Genomic DNA, 14,533 nt, shown 5'->3' on the forward strand with positions numbered 1-14,533 from the left:
CCTGCCTGACGGTGCTTTCACCACTGAGTATACGCGGATTTTTATCTCCAGTCACGAAACACAAACTCAGCTTGAAATCACTGCATGCACAAAATAAAACCATAGTTTAAGCAAGTTACCTAGTAACTGAAAGTCTAAAAAATAAAATAAAAAAAGTTATCTAGTGAGTCCAGCTATATTTATACTGCAGGCAAGTAGGAGAACCTTCCCTCATAAGACCTCGAAATTACCCCCAAAAGGGAGCAAACACAACTGAAAATTTTTTTTATAAAATTATATTAAGAAAATGTTACCAAAAAAAGAAAGGTCAAGATGTCAAGGAAAGACGTGCATGTGTGCAGTGTGGACGATTTATCGATCCTATTAAAAGTATACACTGAAACAAGCTAGCCATGGGGTCAAAGGTCCTTTAAGTAATTTCACCTCCACCAAAATAGATTTATTATTTTTGCAATTACAAATGCAGCTCATTGTCATCCTAAAAGGCCAGCGGTTAAAGTAGTTGCACACTCCCAAGCCATCATTATTGGTTGATAAACAAAATTAATGTCTGCGGGGCCCTTGAGGTCCGAAGTCGCCTGTTTTTTAACTAAAAACTGCTTCCCCGGCTTAGCGCGCGCTCCCGACTTCCGTAGGGCATGCTCGCTCCCGCGCTCAGCGGGCACACACTGCACATGCCCGCCCGCTCCCGGTGGGCACGCACTGCGCATGTCCCCTTGCCGTGCCCCTTCCACACCGCCGGGCTTCCGGCTCGCTCTCGCCAGACAAGCACCGCGCATGCTCCACCGACTGGTCTCCCGGACGCCGCTACCGCGGACACGAACTGCGCATGCTCGACCCACCGGCCAGGCGCCCCCTACCGCGGCGAGCACGCACCGCGCATGCTCGCACCTCTGCGGCCCTAGAGTCGCCTCGCCGGTGTGGGCTGCACCCCTAAAAAGCCTAAAAGCGGAATGTCTTCGAGTGGGGCAGGCGTCCTCTCCCGCCCCCGTCCGGACCCCAGCTCCTGAACACCCCCCGTCTCCACAAAGGTCCCCCCCGGCGAGGCCACAGCAGCCCGCCGCCTCTCAAGGCAAGGAGGCGTGCGTGATGACGCCACGCGTCGCGGTGACGCGCGACGTACGCGACCTTCTTTGGGAGCGCGGCGGACGCGCCCGTTTTGAAGCTGTCCTGAGCGGCGCCGGCCTGTCCGCCGTCCGGCCCGAGTGTCCGCGCAGCGCCTCAGGGAGGGCGCCGGCTTCCTGAGCCCCCCGGCCGGGCCGCCGCCTCCTCCCCGGACCCGAACCCGAACCCGAACCCCACCGGCCGGGCCGCCGTCTCCTCCCCGGACCCGAAGCCAAACCCCGCCGGCCGGGCCGCCGCCTCCTCCCCGGACCCCAGATCCCAGACCTGCAACTCCGCCGGGCCGCCGTCTTCTCCCCAGACCTGAACCCCACCGGGCCGGGCCGCCGCTTCCAACCTGGACCTCAAATCCCAGACCTGCACCCCTTCCCCTGACCCCGGGCCCGCGCCCCGCCCCCTCCCGTGACCCCGGGCCCGCGCCCCGCCCCCTCCCGTGACCCCGGGCCCGCGCCCCGCCCCCTCCCGTGACCCCGGGCCCGCGCCCCGCCCCCTCCCGTGACCCCGGGCCCGCGCCCCCGGGCTCGTTCCCCTCCGCGGCCGTGGTCTGCACCGCCGAGGTCCCTCCGGGCCGGACTTGGCCGCCGGCGTCGGGCGCCCGTGCCGCAGGAGGGCCCGCGGGGAGGAGGGCGAGCCTCGGAGATGCCGCCCGGCAAGGTGCTGCAGCCGGTGCTGAAGATGAAGGTGGACGAGCTGTTCCTGCGCTGGCTGAGCGAGTCCAGCACGCAGAGCATGCTCCGGGGCTGCCTGCAGAGCATCCAGACGCCCGCGGGCGCCGAGCGGGGCGCCGGGGACGCCGGCCAGCCCGGGCCCCCGCGGGCAGCCCCGGCCCCCGCGTCCGCCGCGCTGCCGCTGGGCGCCGCCTCGGGCCCCAGGGTCGCGCCGCACGCTCGCGGGGCCCGCAGGTCCGCTAGCCCGAGAGTGGTGAGTGCCCCTTCCTTCCGCTCGCGCCTGCGACGGTGAGTCGGGCCGCGTGCGGCGTGGGGCGCGCGGAGGACGCACGGCAGCCGTGACGGCGCGTTCACAGACAGTCTGGTCCCCCAGATTCTGCAAAATGCTGTCGTTGGCCCGGTCCCCCGTCGGTGGCAATTTGGAGTTTGTTTCAAGTTTTCTAGGTCGGTGTTAGTTACCCGCTTAGCGATTTCCCCTACTCGGCTTGAACCGAGCGGTTTTGCCCCAGATTGGTCTGGTTTTATCCCTCATTTGTCTCCGATAATTACAGCTGGACAGCGGTGTGTTACAGAAAAGGTGCTTTCTGACGTGGAATACTGTGTCCGCGTAAAGTAAGGAAACGTGGCCTCCAGGTGGTTGGTTCATAGTGAATGTAGGAGAATCATAGAATTTGTCCTAAAGTCTGAAATAGTGGAACTTGTTGATAACATTTAAAGTTTTCCAGTTGGAACCAGTGTCCCATCAGCAGCACTAAGCACGTCGTGAAGTGAGACTTCACTGTCTGTCAGTGCAACAGTTTTCCAACCAAAATGGACCGGCCACTAAGGGGACGGTGAAAGCCGGATGTCCAGCCAAAGAGAACACGTTTTGCTCTAAGTTATTGGTGGTTTTCTGACACGCTCCAAGGGATGTAGCACATTTTCAGGGAAGTAAGTCCCCAAGGAGAATGGGAAGTAGACCAGAGGCAGCTTCACAGACCACCTGGGTGAGACCCCCCCTACACGTGCCCAGAAAGAGGCTGGTGTGGGCCTGCGGCAGCGGGTGGCCCCCGGCACCCACCGCTTCCGTGCGCTTTCCCTTGTCTTGTCTGAATCCTCATTTTACTGAGGCCACGGGATCTGTGAGGAGGGCTGGGTTGAGAGAGCTTCCTCCAGTGGTGGCAGTTCTCTCCCTGCCCCAGGAGGCATTCTTACTGGCAGTGCCCACGTCTTACTTAGCGAGCTGCTCTCTGTGTCGTTAAATATGTCTCAGGGACAGAGCCCCACACTTCTCTAAGGTAAATTCTTGAATTCCGTGACCCCGTGACTTTGTGTGAATCATCTAGGACTGAAAGAATATACAGGTCAGTGCTGTGCAAAGAGGGCAACTTGGATGCACGTGAAAGGAATATACTTCTGCACAGTGATAAGCTGCAAACAAGTGAGAATTAAGTTCCCTAAGTGTTCAAAGCAGGGAGAGGTCGTTTCTGCTTGGAGAGAGGGAGTGACTTGTGGGGTTTGGGGAGTGCACTGAATTGGGGGGGGCAGGGGGCAAAGGGAGGATATTCCAGGAAGGTAGTTCAGAGTGTGAAGATCGGATGTTGAGTCCTGCTCAGACCAGAGCAGTCTGACAGCGGAAGGCAGGCTGCCGAGCCCGGACCGTGCCGGGATGGCCGGAATGGGAGGGGTACAGAATTCGGGGCTGAGGAGTCTGCGCTTGGTTCCACGGCTGGCTGCTCAGGCTTCTGAAGGGTGACGACTTCAGTGCATGGAGCCACTGAGATAGAGCAGCCTGAGCCAGGAGTGAAGAGGCTTGGCCTGGCCAGGGGTGCAGGGAGCAGAAGCGTGTGGATGACAGAGAGGCGGCGGGAATTGCTGACGGAGGCAGGGCGAATTTAAAGATCCCTCTGCTTTGCTGTGCACCACACCAGACAGAGTAAATCAGCACGAGGAACCAGTTTGGAGCGAGACCAGAATGATTTTCCCTTAAACGTCCCCAGAGGTTTCGATAAGCAGCACTTGATCTCCTCTGGGACCTGAAGTTACCCTGAAACATGTCTGAATGTATTCAGAATTTGTGGACTGCTTTAGCTGAATAACCCAAAGGGACCTATCTGTCTATCGGGACAAAATGAGAAGAGCTCATTCCTGTACTCTCCCTAAATGCGGCGTGCGAGGCAGCGTTAACAAAACCTGATTCCCAACCACAGACCCTGGGAGGGGCGGGGCGATGCCCAGGGGCCCCAGGACGAGGTTTTCATAGGTAATAGATCTTTCCTCAAGTGCACAGACGCGTCCAAGACTGAGCGTGAGGCGCCTGGCCGTTCCTTGTCACCATCGGCCCGTCTAGTTCCCCGGGTAATAGTAAGAAGAGGTACGCTCCCCGTGGAGACAGTGCACGGTGCGTCCCAGAACGACGCGTGATTCGGGCTGGGGTTGCTGTGTGGTGTTACCCGCCCCAGGATGTCACAGTAGGGACGTGGCATTCTGTGTTTGGCAAACATCCTATGTGAAGGGGCACTAGGAAGGTCCCCTTCCCATCCTTATGGAGGGACAATGGTGCTCGGGGCAGAGAGTGCACACCCAGTGTGTCTGTGCCGATGGTGCCAACCAGGATGCTACTACCGGCAGAACCCTTAGCGTGCTTCTAGAGTAAGTCCTTGCGAAGGGAAAGGAGAGCTTAATGTGGATGAGCTGTTTCTCCACATGCCTAATAACCCAGGGACGACTCGGGAGGAGGTCAAGGTTCAGGCCAGGGGCGCCTCAGTTGACCCTGCACATTTCCTTCTCTTTGACCACATCCCAGGACTCAGCCCTGGGTTCCCTTGAGCTGGTGGGATGCGACTTTCATGTTTAAAGGAGAATGAAAAAGGATGCTCTAATGAAATGCAGTTTCTTAACTCGGGTCTTAACACGCCCAGTGACTGGTTCAGAACCCTGGCAGGGAGGGAACCCGATTCCCCTCCAGTTGTGTAAGCCCCAGCAACCTTCTCCTTTAGATGAATTCATGCTTCAGAGACATCTGATGGGAAAGCAATTTCATACATACTTAAATGTGCAGTGTGGGATTTTGGGGGCTTTTTTGAAGAAATGTAAGTCTTTTTGTAATGCAAATATATTTTTATTTAATACTAGCTTATTAAAATATAAATTAATTTCTGGGGCCGGACCAGTGGTGTAGTGGTTAAGTGCGTGCGCTCTGCTTCGGTGGTCTGCGGTTCACACGTTCGGATCCCGGGCATGGACTGATGCACCACTTGTCAGGCCATGCTGTGGTGGTGTCCCATATAAAGTGGAGGAAGACGGGCACAGACATTAGCCCAGGGCCAGTCTTCCTCAGCAAAAAGAGGAGGATTGGCAGTTATTAGCACAGGGCCGATCTTTCTCACACACACACAGAATATATGTATATAAAAATTAATTTTAATTAATTTACTAATAATTTAACCTCAATCTTTAGTCATTAAGTAGAATGAACATGTAGCTATAGCTCTGTGATGGGAGTCAGTATGGGGCAGCTACATCAGGTGACAAAACTAATAAGAATTCTTAAATTTCTGTTAGTCTTCAGAGTTTCAGAGCATTTTCAGTTCGCACGTTTGAGACAGGGGCGACTTCTTATCCTTTGAGGACTTTGTTAAGAGCTGCGCTAATGCGTATAGGCATCAGGACGCTTTCTTTGATTGTAAGCATCAGTAAACAACGTTTTGGCTGTGAAATCTGGCATTCCGGAAATATTTAGGAGGCTTCTTGACAAATACAGTTTCTGCCACATTCTCTTGTACACTTCCATGTAAGTATTTTGCTCCAAGAAATGCATCATTAGTTTCAGAATAGTGTTCATACATAAAATGCTAGGAGAAAGTCCTGAATTGGTTTTTTTAAGAATAGGAAGTGGGTAAGAGTCATGTGAGGCCACACCTGCTGAGGTGGCGGGAGGGGGCAGGGTCCTGGACCCAGCCCTCAGGTCCACCTGGGAGCAGACCCAGCCAGTGTCTCCTCCCTGCCCCGTGCAGCCCCCAGGACCGTGGGGATGAGCGGAGTGTGGAGAAGCCAGGTCCTCTTTGCTGTATCTCGTCCCCACAAGTACTTTCACTTGTTTCCAGCTCAAAAGAGCATGTGCGTCCTTCAGGAAGTCCTGGTCCGGGAGTCCTGACTTAGCTCTGGCTTAGTTCTCAGCTATCCTGGTTCCAGAACCCTGGTCCTGGAGCTCTGATTTAGGAGCCCTTGTTCAGGAGTCCTGACTTACTCTGGGATGCTTCTGGTCTATCCCTGGTTCCAGAGTCCTGCCTGGTTCAGAAGCCCTGGTCCTGGATCCCTGATTTGGGAGCCCTGGTTCAGGAGTTCTGGTTCGGGAGTCCTGACTTAGTTCTGGGTTAGTTTTGGTCTTTCTCTGATTCAGGAGTCCTGGTTCGGTAGTCCTGACCGAGCTCTGGGTTAGATCTTGTCCATCCCCGGTTCGGGAGTCCTGACCCAGCTCTGGGTTAGTTCTGGTCTGTCCCCAGTTCGGGAGTCCTGACCCAGCTCTGGGTTAGTTCTGGTCCGTCCCTGGTTCGGGAGTCCTGACCCAGCTCTGGGTTAGTTCTGGTCCGTCCCTGGTTCGGGAGGCTTGACTCAGCTCTGGGTTAGTTCTGGTCCATCCTCGGTTCGGGAGTCCTGACTGAGCTCTGGGTTAGTTCTGGTCCGTCCCTGGTTTGGGAGGCCTGACCGAGCTCTGGGTTAGTTCGGGAGTCCTGACTGAGCTCTGGGTTAGTTCTGGTCCGTCCCTGGTTCGGGAGTCCTGACTAAGTTCTGGGTTAGTTCTGGTCTATCCTCAGTTCGGGAGGCCTGACCGAGCTCTGGGTTAGTTCAGGACGCCTGACTCAGCCCTGGGTTAGTTCTGGTCTGTCTCTGGTTTACGAGTCCTGGTTTCTCTGGTTCACGTGGTTGGTCCTGGTCTACAGGGGAGGTGAAGGCATGGCTGGAGAGACCTGTGGGCTCCCTAACCTTGACATATCCCACAGGCTGGTCTTGTCGCCATGGCCCAGAGATGGGGTCCGTGATCCCTCTAGGTCCCCCCATGATGGGTGAGGGGGCCATCTGAACAGAGCAGAGGAGGGGGTCTCAATCCAGGCTTTCCCCATCCCAGAGGAAGGTCACCAGCAGAGACCCCTGGTGGTGTGCGTGCGGGAGGTGGAGGTCTCCGTAGGTGGTTACTCAGATTCCGCCGTCTTTCAGCAAATTCTGTGTATGAAAGATTTTAATGACTGTTTTGTTTAGATAAAACTGTAGACACCCCCCGCCACCCTCGCTTTCTGATATGGTTGCCTAAGATTTAAGTTCGTTTTACTGGTTTTTGCTTCAGTTTTATCAGTAGTCAAGGCAGTACTGTGGGAAGGGCTCAGGTTGGGGCCAGAGTAGCAGGGGCTTTCATAACCTTTGAGGAGCTTTTTTTTTTTAATTTCTTTTTTTCTTTTTTTTTTGGCGAGGAAGATCAGCCTTGAGCTAATATCCATTGCCAATCCTCCTCTTTTTGCTGAGGAAGACTGGCCCTGGGCTAACATCTGTGCCCGTCTTCCTCTACTTTATATGGGACGCCGCCACAGCGTGCCTTGATGAGCGGTGCGTAGGTCCATGCCAAGGGTCCGAACCTGCGAACCCCAGGCCACCAAAGCAGAGCATGTGAACTTAACCACTGCACCACCGGGCTGGCCCCTATTACTTTTCTTTAAAAATTATTTTATTGGGGTAATACTGGCTTACAACATTGTGTGATTTTAGGTGTACATTATCACGTATCAGTTTCTGTATCGACAGCACCTTGCTCACCCCCAGTAGTCTAGTTTCCATCCTTCACCATACATATGTGCCCCTTTACTCCTTTCACCTACCCCTCCACCCCCTTCCCCTCTGGTAACCATCAATCTGTTCTCTCTGTCCCTGTGTTAGTTTATCTTACACAGATGAGTGAAATCACATGGTGTTTGTCTTTCTCCCTCTGACTTATTTCACTTAACATCATACCCTCAAGGTCCATCCATGTTGTCACACATGGGATGATTTCATCTTTTTTTATGGCCGAGTAGTATTCCATGGTGTATATATACCACATCTTCTTTATCCATTCATCAGTGGATGGACACTTGGGTTGCTTCCATGTCTTGGCTATTGTGAATAATGCTGCAATGAACACAGGGGTGCATAAATCTTTTTGTATTGTTGATTTCATGTTCTTTAGATAAATACCCAATAGTGGGATAGCTGGATCATATGGTATTTCTATTTTTAGTTTTTTCAGGAATTTCCATTCTGTTTTCCATAGCGGCCGCACCAGTTTGTACTCCTACCGGCAGTGTATGAGGGTTCCCTTTTCACCACATCCTCGCCAAGAATTATTTTTTGTCTTGTTAATTATAGCCATTCTGACGGGTGTGAAGTGATATCTCATGTGTAGTTTGATCTGCATATCCCTCATAATTAATGATGTTCACCATCTTTTCATGTGCCTGTTGGCCATCTGTGTATCTTCCTTAGAAAAATGTCTATTTGTTCCTCTGCCCATTTTTTGGTCAGGTTGTTAGTTTTTCTGTTGTTGAGTTGTATGAGTTCTTTGTATATTTTGGAAATTAACCTCTTGTTGGATATATGATTTGCCAATCTTTTCTCTCAGTTGGTGGGCTGTTTTTTCGTTTTGTTGATGGTTTCCTTTGCCTTGCAGAGGTTTTTCAGTCTGATGTAGTCCCATTTGTTTATTTTCTCTTTTGTGTCTCTTGCTTGAGTAGACTTGGTATTCCAAAAGATGCTGCTAAGACCAGTGTCAAAGAGTGTACTGCCTATCTTTTCTTCTAGGAGTTTTGTGGTTTCGGGTCTTGCATTCAAGTCTTTAATCCATTTTGAGTTAATTTTTGTGTGTGGTGTAAGGTAATGGTCTACTTTCATTCTTTTGCATGTGGCTGTCCCATGTTCCCAACACCGTTTATTGAAGAGACTTTCCTTTCTCCACTGTATGTTCTTAGCTCCTTTGTCAAAGATTAGCTGTCCACAGATGTGTGGTTTTATTTCTGGGCTTTCAGTTCTGTTCCCTTGATCTGTGTGTCTGTTTTTGTGCCAGAACCATGCTGTTTTGATTACTATTGCTTGGTAGTATATTTTGAAGTCAAGGATTGTGATGCCTCCAGCTTTGTTGTTTTTTCTCAGGATTGCTTTGGCTATTCAGGGTCTTTTGTTGCACCATATAAATTTTAGGATTCTTTGTTCTATTTCTGTGAAGAATGTCATTGGGATTCTGATTGGGATTGCATTGAATCTGTTGATTGCTTTAGATAATAAGGACATTTTAACTGTTTATTCTTCCCATTCATGAGCATGGAATATCTTTCCATTTCTTTATGTCTTCTTTGATTTCTTTCAACAATGTCTTGTAGTTTTCACTGTACAGGTCTTTCACCTCCTAGGTTGAATTTATTCCTAGGTATGGTATACATTTTGTTGTGATTGTAAGTGGGATTGTATTCCTGACTTCTCTTTTTGCTAGTTTGTTGTCAGTGCCTAGAAAAAGAGCATTTTTGGAAAAGGTCCCCAGCAGAGAGAGCTGTAGGGTCCTGTGGTGTGTTGTGTCCGTGTGAGGTGCTTGGGGACATGTGATGAGATCCTCGTGACCACCCCAGGGCCTGCCCAGCGGCTCTCCACCTGGGCAAGCGTCAGAATCCCCTGGAGGGCCCTGAGGACAGTTGGACGGATGGATGGGAGGACCGTGAGGATGAATGGACAGACGGATGTGACGGCTGTTAGGACAGACCGACAGGAGGGCCTTGAGTATAGATGGGCAGATGGACGTAAGGGCTATTAGGACAGATGGACGGGAGTGCCCTGAGGATGGGTGGACAGATGGATGGGACAGCCCTGAGGATGGATGGACAGACAGGTGTGAGGGCTGTTAGGACAGATGGATGGGAGGGCCCTGAAGACGGACAGACAGATGGATGGGACAGCCCTGAGGATGGATGGACAGACAGGTGTGAGGGCTATTAGGACAGATGGACGGGAGGGCCCTGAGGACGGGTGGACAGATGAGCATGAGGGCTGTTAGGACAGACTGACGGAAGGGCCTTGAGTATGGATGGACAGATGGATGTAAGGGCTATTCGGACGGATGGACAGGAGGGCCCTGAGGACGGGTGTACAGAATGGGCATGAGGGCTGTTAGGACAGACGGACGGGAGGGCCCCGAAGATGGATGGGTGGGAGAGCCCTGAGGACAGATGGACAGATGGACGGACCCTGAGGATGGATGGACAGGTGGATGGGAGGGCCTTGACTATAGATAGATAGATGGACGTGAGGGCTATTGGGACAGATGGACGGGAGAGCCCTGAGGACAGATGGACAGGTGGACGGGAGGGCCTTTAGTATGGATGGACAGATGGACATGAGGGCTATTAGGACAGATGGATGGGAGGGCTTTGAAAACAGTTGGCTGAGCCCCTTTCCAGATTTTCAGGTTCAGGGTCTGGGGTGTTAGGTGCGGAATTTGCATCTCTACCGTGTTCTCAGGGTCTCCTGCTGGCGGGGACCCCACGAGGGGGACCCCTCTTCTCAGGAGCGGGAGGCTGTGGCAGAGGACTCGTGACCCACAGGGACCCGGGCCTGCCTGTTGACGCACACTCTTCGTTTTGCCCCCGGAGTGGGGATGCCGTAGGGAGTGCCGGCCGGAGAGGCCTGGGCAGTGCGTTCCTGCAGCGCTCCGAGGTGGCCTCCCATCGGGCACCGCGGTTGTATCCATGTGCCGTCAGGACAGGAGCGTCTGAAGGACCTTTTCTTGCTGGCTCGCTGCTGGTGACAGCCACAGAAAGCAGGAGTTAGGCTGGTGGCCTTGCCCGTGCACTCAGCCGCAACCGAAGTTGAACCATCGTGCTGGGTTTCGTGAGAGAAGACCACGTGCAGCAGGATGTCTGTGCTTTCTAAGTCCACGTTGTTCCTCTTTACGATCGTTTTCTGGTTTAAACAACCCGATCCGATGTCTGGGTTTCTGTTTTTAAAGGATTAGATAGAAACTCAGTTCCTGTGGCTCAGAGCCCAGCCGTGAGGACAGACCTTCTCATGGAGGTTGAAACAAGCATGTCACTCTACAGCAGCGGTTCTCAGCTGGGCGACTTCGTCCCCCGGGAGACATGGGCAGTGTCGGGTTCACACAGGGGGTGTGGGGTACCGCTGGCACCTGGAGGGTGGATCCCAGGGATGGTGCTCAACACCTACAGTGCACAGGACGCCCCCAAAGGGCCTGCTCCTGCGTGCTTTGTGTGACTTCCACGTTCACACTCCCAGGCTGTGCTGGTCTCAGAGGGAACGGTGTCAGGACACGTACTGGTCACGTACTCAGAGTGTCATCTTCAGAGTTCACGGGTCTACCTGCCCTATTTACACTGCTAGGTTGGGCTTCAGGAAAACATTTTCTCACACAAAGGGACCCCCACGATAAGCCTTTGAAGTCTAGACATGCGTTCCAAGGAGCATCAGTCTGTGCGCCATACACGAATTTTTATTCTAAAACGGGCTGTTTAAACAAATGCACGTTTAGTTAGGGAAGTGTGAAAAGCGAGGAGACTTTTGTGGAAACTGCATGAAAGTCTTGGGGCAGGGCTGGCCCTGTGGCTTAGCGGTTAAGCGCGCGCTCCGCTGCTGGCGGCCCAGGTTCAGATCCCAGGCGCGCACTGACGCACTGCTTCTCCGGCCATGCTGAGGCCACGTCCCACATACAGCAACTAGAGGGATGTGCAGCTATGACATACAACTATCTACTGGGGCTTTGGGGGAAAAGAAAGAAATAAAATTATTTAAAAAAAAAAAAAGTCTCGGGGCAGCTTCAGAGCCTGGAGGGCGACGGTGCCTTGCTCTGTGTCCCCGCGGGAGGAGGGGAGCAGTGACGTTCTCGCCCTCACCGGGCAGGGGTAGAGTTTTGACCCCTACATGAAGAACTGGGGGAGACGGTGGGCCTCGGGGCAGCCCTCACAGACTCCGAGCTCCCCGTCACATGAGTTTGGTCACTGCAGTGTGCTTGCTCTCTGCCTCGTGGACCTGCCTGCTCTCCAGGCTGTTTCCCCCGCCGCGCTGCAGGCTCTGGGAGGAGGTGCGCTGGGCCTTTCCTGCTGACCTGAGTGAGGTCGCTGCGTCCTAAAGCTCCTGGAAGGAGGAGTGAACCAGCTTTGTGAGGCCGAGTGGAGGGAGGAAGTAGGGACACAGGAGAGCAAGATGTGGAGCAGCAGAGAGAGGAGGGGCGGGCAGCCCCCTAGGAAGCTTCCACAGGAGGGAGGCAGTGGTGGGGGAGGTGCGGGCACTTGGGATCCTGGGCAGGTGGACACCGGAGCAGCTGCCAGGTACCACAGGACCACCTGGGCCAGTCTGGGCGGAGGGGAGTGAAGGCAGCATACAGGGGGCTGTGCCAGGAGGTGAGGGCGCAGGGGCCATGTCGTGAGGTGAGGGGCGCAGGGGCCATGTCGGGACATGAAGGGGCAGGGGCCGCGTCGGGAGGTGGGCACGGGGGCCGCATCGGGAGGTGAAGGGTGTGGGAGGTAGGGGGCACTGGGGTCCTGTTGGGAGGTGAGAGTTGCGGGAGGTGGGGGCGCGGGGGCCATGTCGGGAGGTGGGGTCACGGGGGCTGTGTCGGGAGGTGAGGGGTCGGGAGGTGTGGGGCGCGGGGGCACCATCCAGAGATGAGGGTGTGCGTTGGCTGCTTCCGGAGGTGGCATTAGGGGCTCTGTCAGGAGGTAGGGTATGGGCTCCGTGAGGAGGTGATGTTTGAGGGTCCGGGTCGGAGGCAGGTCAGTCAGCATCTTGGCATGTGTGCCTCCACGCACATTTAAGGCAGTTCTCCTTCCTAAATGCACAGAATACAAAATCAGTGTTGCAGATTAGTTGATCCTTTCAGACGGCTTTATTCACGTCAGCGTCTCCTCTGTTCCTTAGACCTTCAGGGGGAGGCCGCTGACTGCGGGGTCTCCTCCTCAGGCCTGCTGCCCGCAGAGCTCTGATGCCCCCCTGAGGCCTGCGCCCCGGGCCCAGGCTCGGGTGTGACCGGATACCTGGGTGCTCTCCAGCAACCGTGAAGCTGGTGAGGGTGCCGTCCTGGGCCGCTAGCCGTCTCTCCCGCTTTGCAGTGGGCCTGCCTGGTCAGTGAGCTCGTCTGTTGGGGGGTCTGTCCCAGCTCTGCAGTGTGCAGAGACACAGCAGTGCAGCCCCTCGGCAGGTACAATGTCGTGATGCCGGCTGTTGGAACAATTATAGAGTTTATTTTTGAGGATCTACTGCCTTCCCATTTAGGATTCAAAAGACATTCAAGGGTGTGTTCAAAACTCTCCTCTGGTGCTGACTCGTGGCTTCCACCATGTTCCCCGAGCAGCCAGTGTTGTTAGAATGTAGTGTGTTTCCAGAGAAGTCTTCTGCAGCTGCAGGCAGGTTTGTAACAGCCGCACCACGTGTAAGTGACATGCCGTAAAGCTCACCGACTTTCAGTGCAACGTTTTCTTTCCTTCTCCTCGCCCAGGAGTGCTCCACAGATGGAGGTCCCCGGATGTCTCTCTGTTGATGGGTCTGGGCTTGCTTCCGGTTGTGAGCTGTCATGATTAATCCTGCCAAGGACGTTCGCATGTAAGTCTGTGTGTGCACCTGTGTTTTCATTTCTCTTAGGTGGATACCTCAAGCGGACGTCCTTTGCATTCCGTAGACTTTTTAGGATGCTGTTGTCAGTCTTTACGTAAAAAGCCTGCTGAGGTTTTGGTGACGGTTGTCTCGACCTGCAGGTCACTGGGAGCACTGCCGTCCTGCAGTGCGGGGTCCTCCGGGCCACGAGCAAGAGCGTCTCTCGTTTACTGAGCTCTTGACTTCTTCTCAGCAGTGTGTGCTAGTTTGGTGTACAGCCTTCCTGAAGGGTTTTATTCTTTTTATCCTATTGTGAATGGAATTGTCTTCCTGTTTATAGAAACAGTAGTGATTTTTCCTTTTGGTCCTGTCTCCTGTGAACTTGTTGACCTCGATTCTTAGCTCTCGTAGTCAGAGACGCCTGACGCTTTTCCACATACGGGCTCACGTTGTCTGTGAATACACACCCTCCCACTTCTTCCCTCCCAGGCCGTATGCCTGTAATGTCTTCCTTGCCTGAGTGCTGTGGCTGGGCTGTCCAGTGCATCGTTCCCGGACATGCCGAGAGTGGACACCCCCACCCCGTCCTGTCCTGGGTGGAAAGCATCCAGTCTTCCTCCAGGATGGTGTTAGTTACGGATGTTTTCTAGATGCCCTTTACAGGGTTGAGGAAGTCTCCTGATATTCCTAGTCCGTCATTAACATGAATGGGTGTTAACTCTTGTCACGTTCTTTATAACCTCGTGATTAGTAATACGGTGTTTTGTCAATTGATTTTTGGATGTGAAACCAACCTCGCTTCTTTGGATAAACCCCATTTTGTCGTAATTAATAGTTCCTGTTATGTGTTGCTGGGTTCTGCCTACTGATGTTTTGTGTGCGATCTGTGTGTCTGTGGTCAGGGGGACATCCGTCCAGTCTCTTCTCCTGTGATGTCCTTGGCTTTGGTGTCGTGGTAACACTGGCCTCATGAAATGGGTTGGAAACTGTTTCCCCTCTCTCTGTTTTCTGCAAGATTGTGTGCAAGATTGCTATCATTTCTTTCTTAAAATGCTTTATAAAATGTAGGCAGGGTGGTAATTCTGGTCTCTATTCCTCCGTTTGGTCTGAAGGCAGAAGTCTGACCTTCATTTTTGAGAGATACTCTCCTG

The 14,533-nt window shown here is 53.6% G+C and overlaps 1 protein-coding gene across 2 annotated transcripts in view; it reads left to right on the plus strand.

Moving 5' to 3' along the window:
* The first annotated feature begins 959 nt into the window (after positions 1-959).
* The window catches only part of LOC147912045 (serine/threonine-protein phosphatase 2A regulatory subunit B'' subunit beta), a 66,572-nt gene continuing 52,998 nt past the window's right edge, over positions 960-14,533 (plus strand). Inside the window, exon 1 of one of the 2 annotated variants that reach the window (XM_087426764.1) lies at positions 960-2,043. In XM_087426764.1, the coding sequence (XP_087282890.1) occupies positions 1,762-2,043 (282 nt within the window). In that variant the 5' untranslated portion in view covers positions 960-1,761. The remainder of the gene's footprint in view (positions 2,044-14,533) is intronic. The other variant, XM_087426763.1, reaches the window with a different exon arrangement.

This window comes from Ceratotherium simum, chromosome X, assembly GCF_057802395.1.
Source record: "Ceratotherium simum simum isolate JZ-2026a chromosome X, ASM5780239v1, whole genome shotgun sequence".
NCBI classification, from domain to species: Eukaryota; Metazoa; Chordata; class Mammalia; order Perissodactyla; family Rhinocerotidae; genus Ceratotherium; species Ceratotherium simum.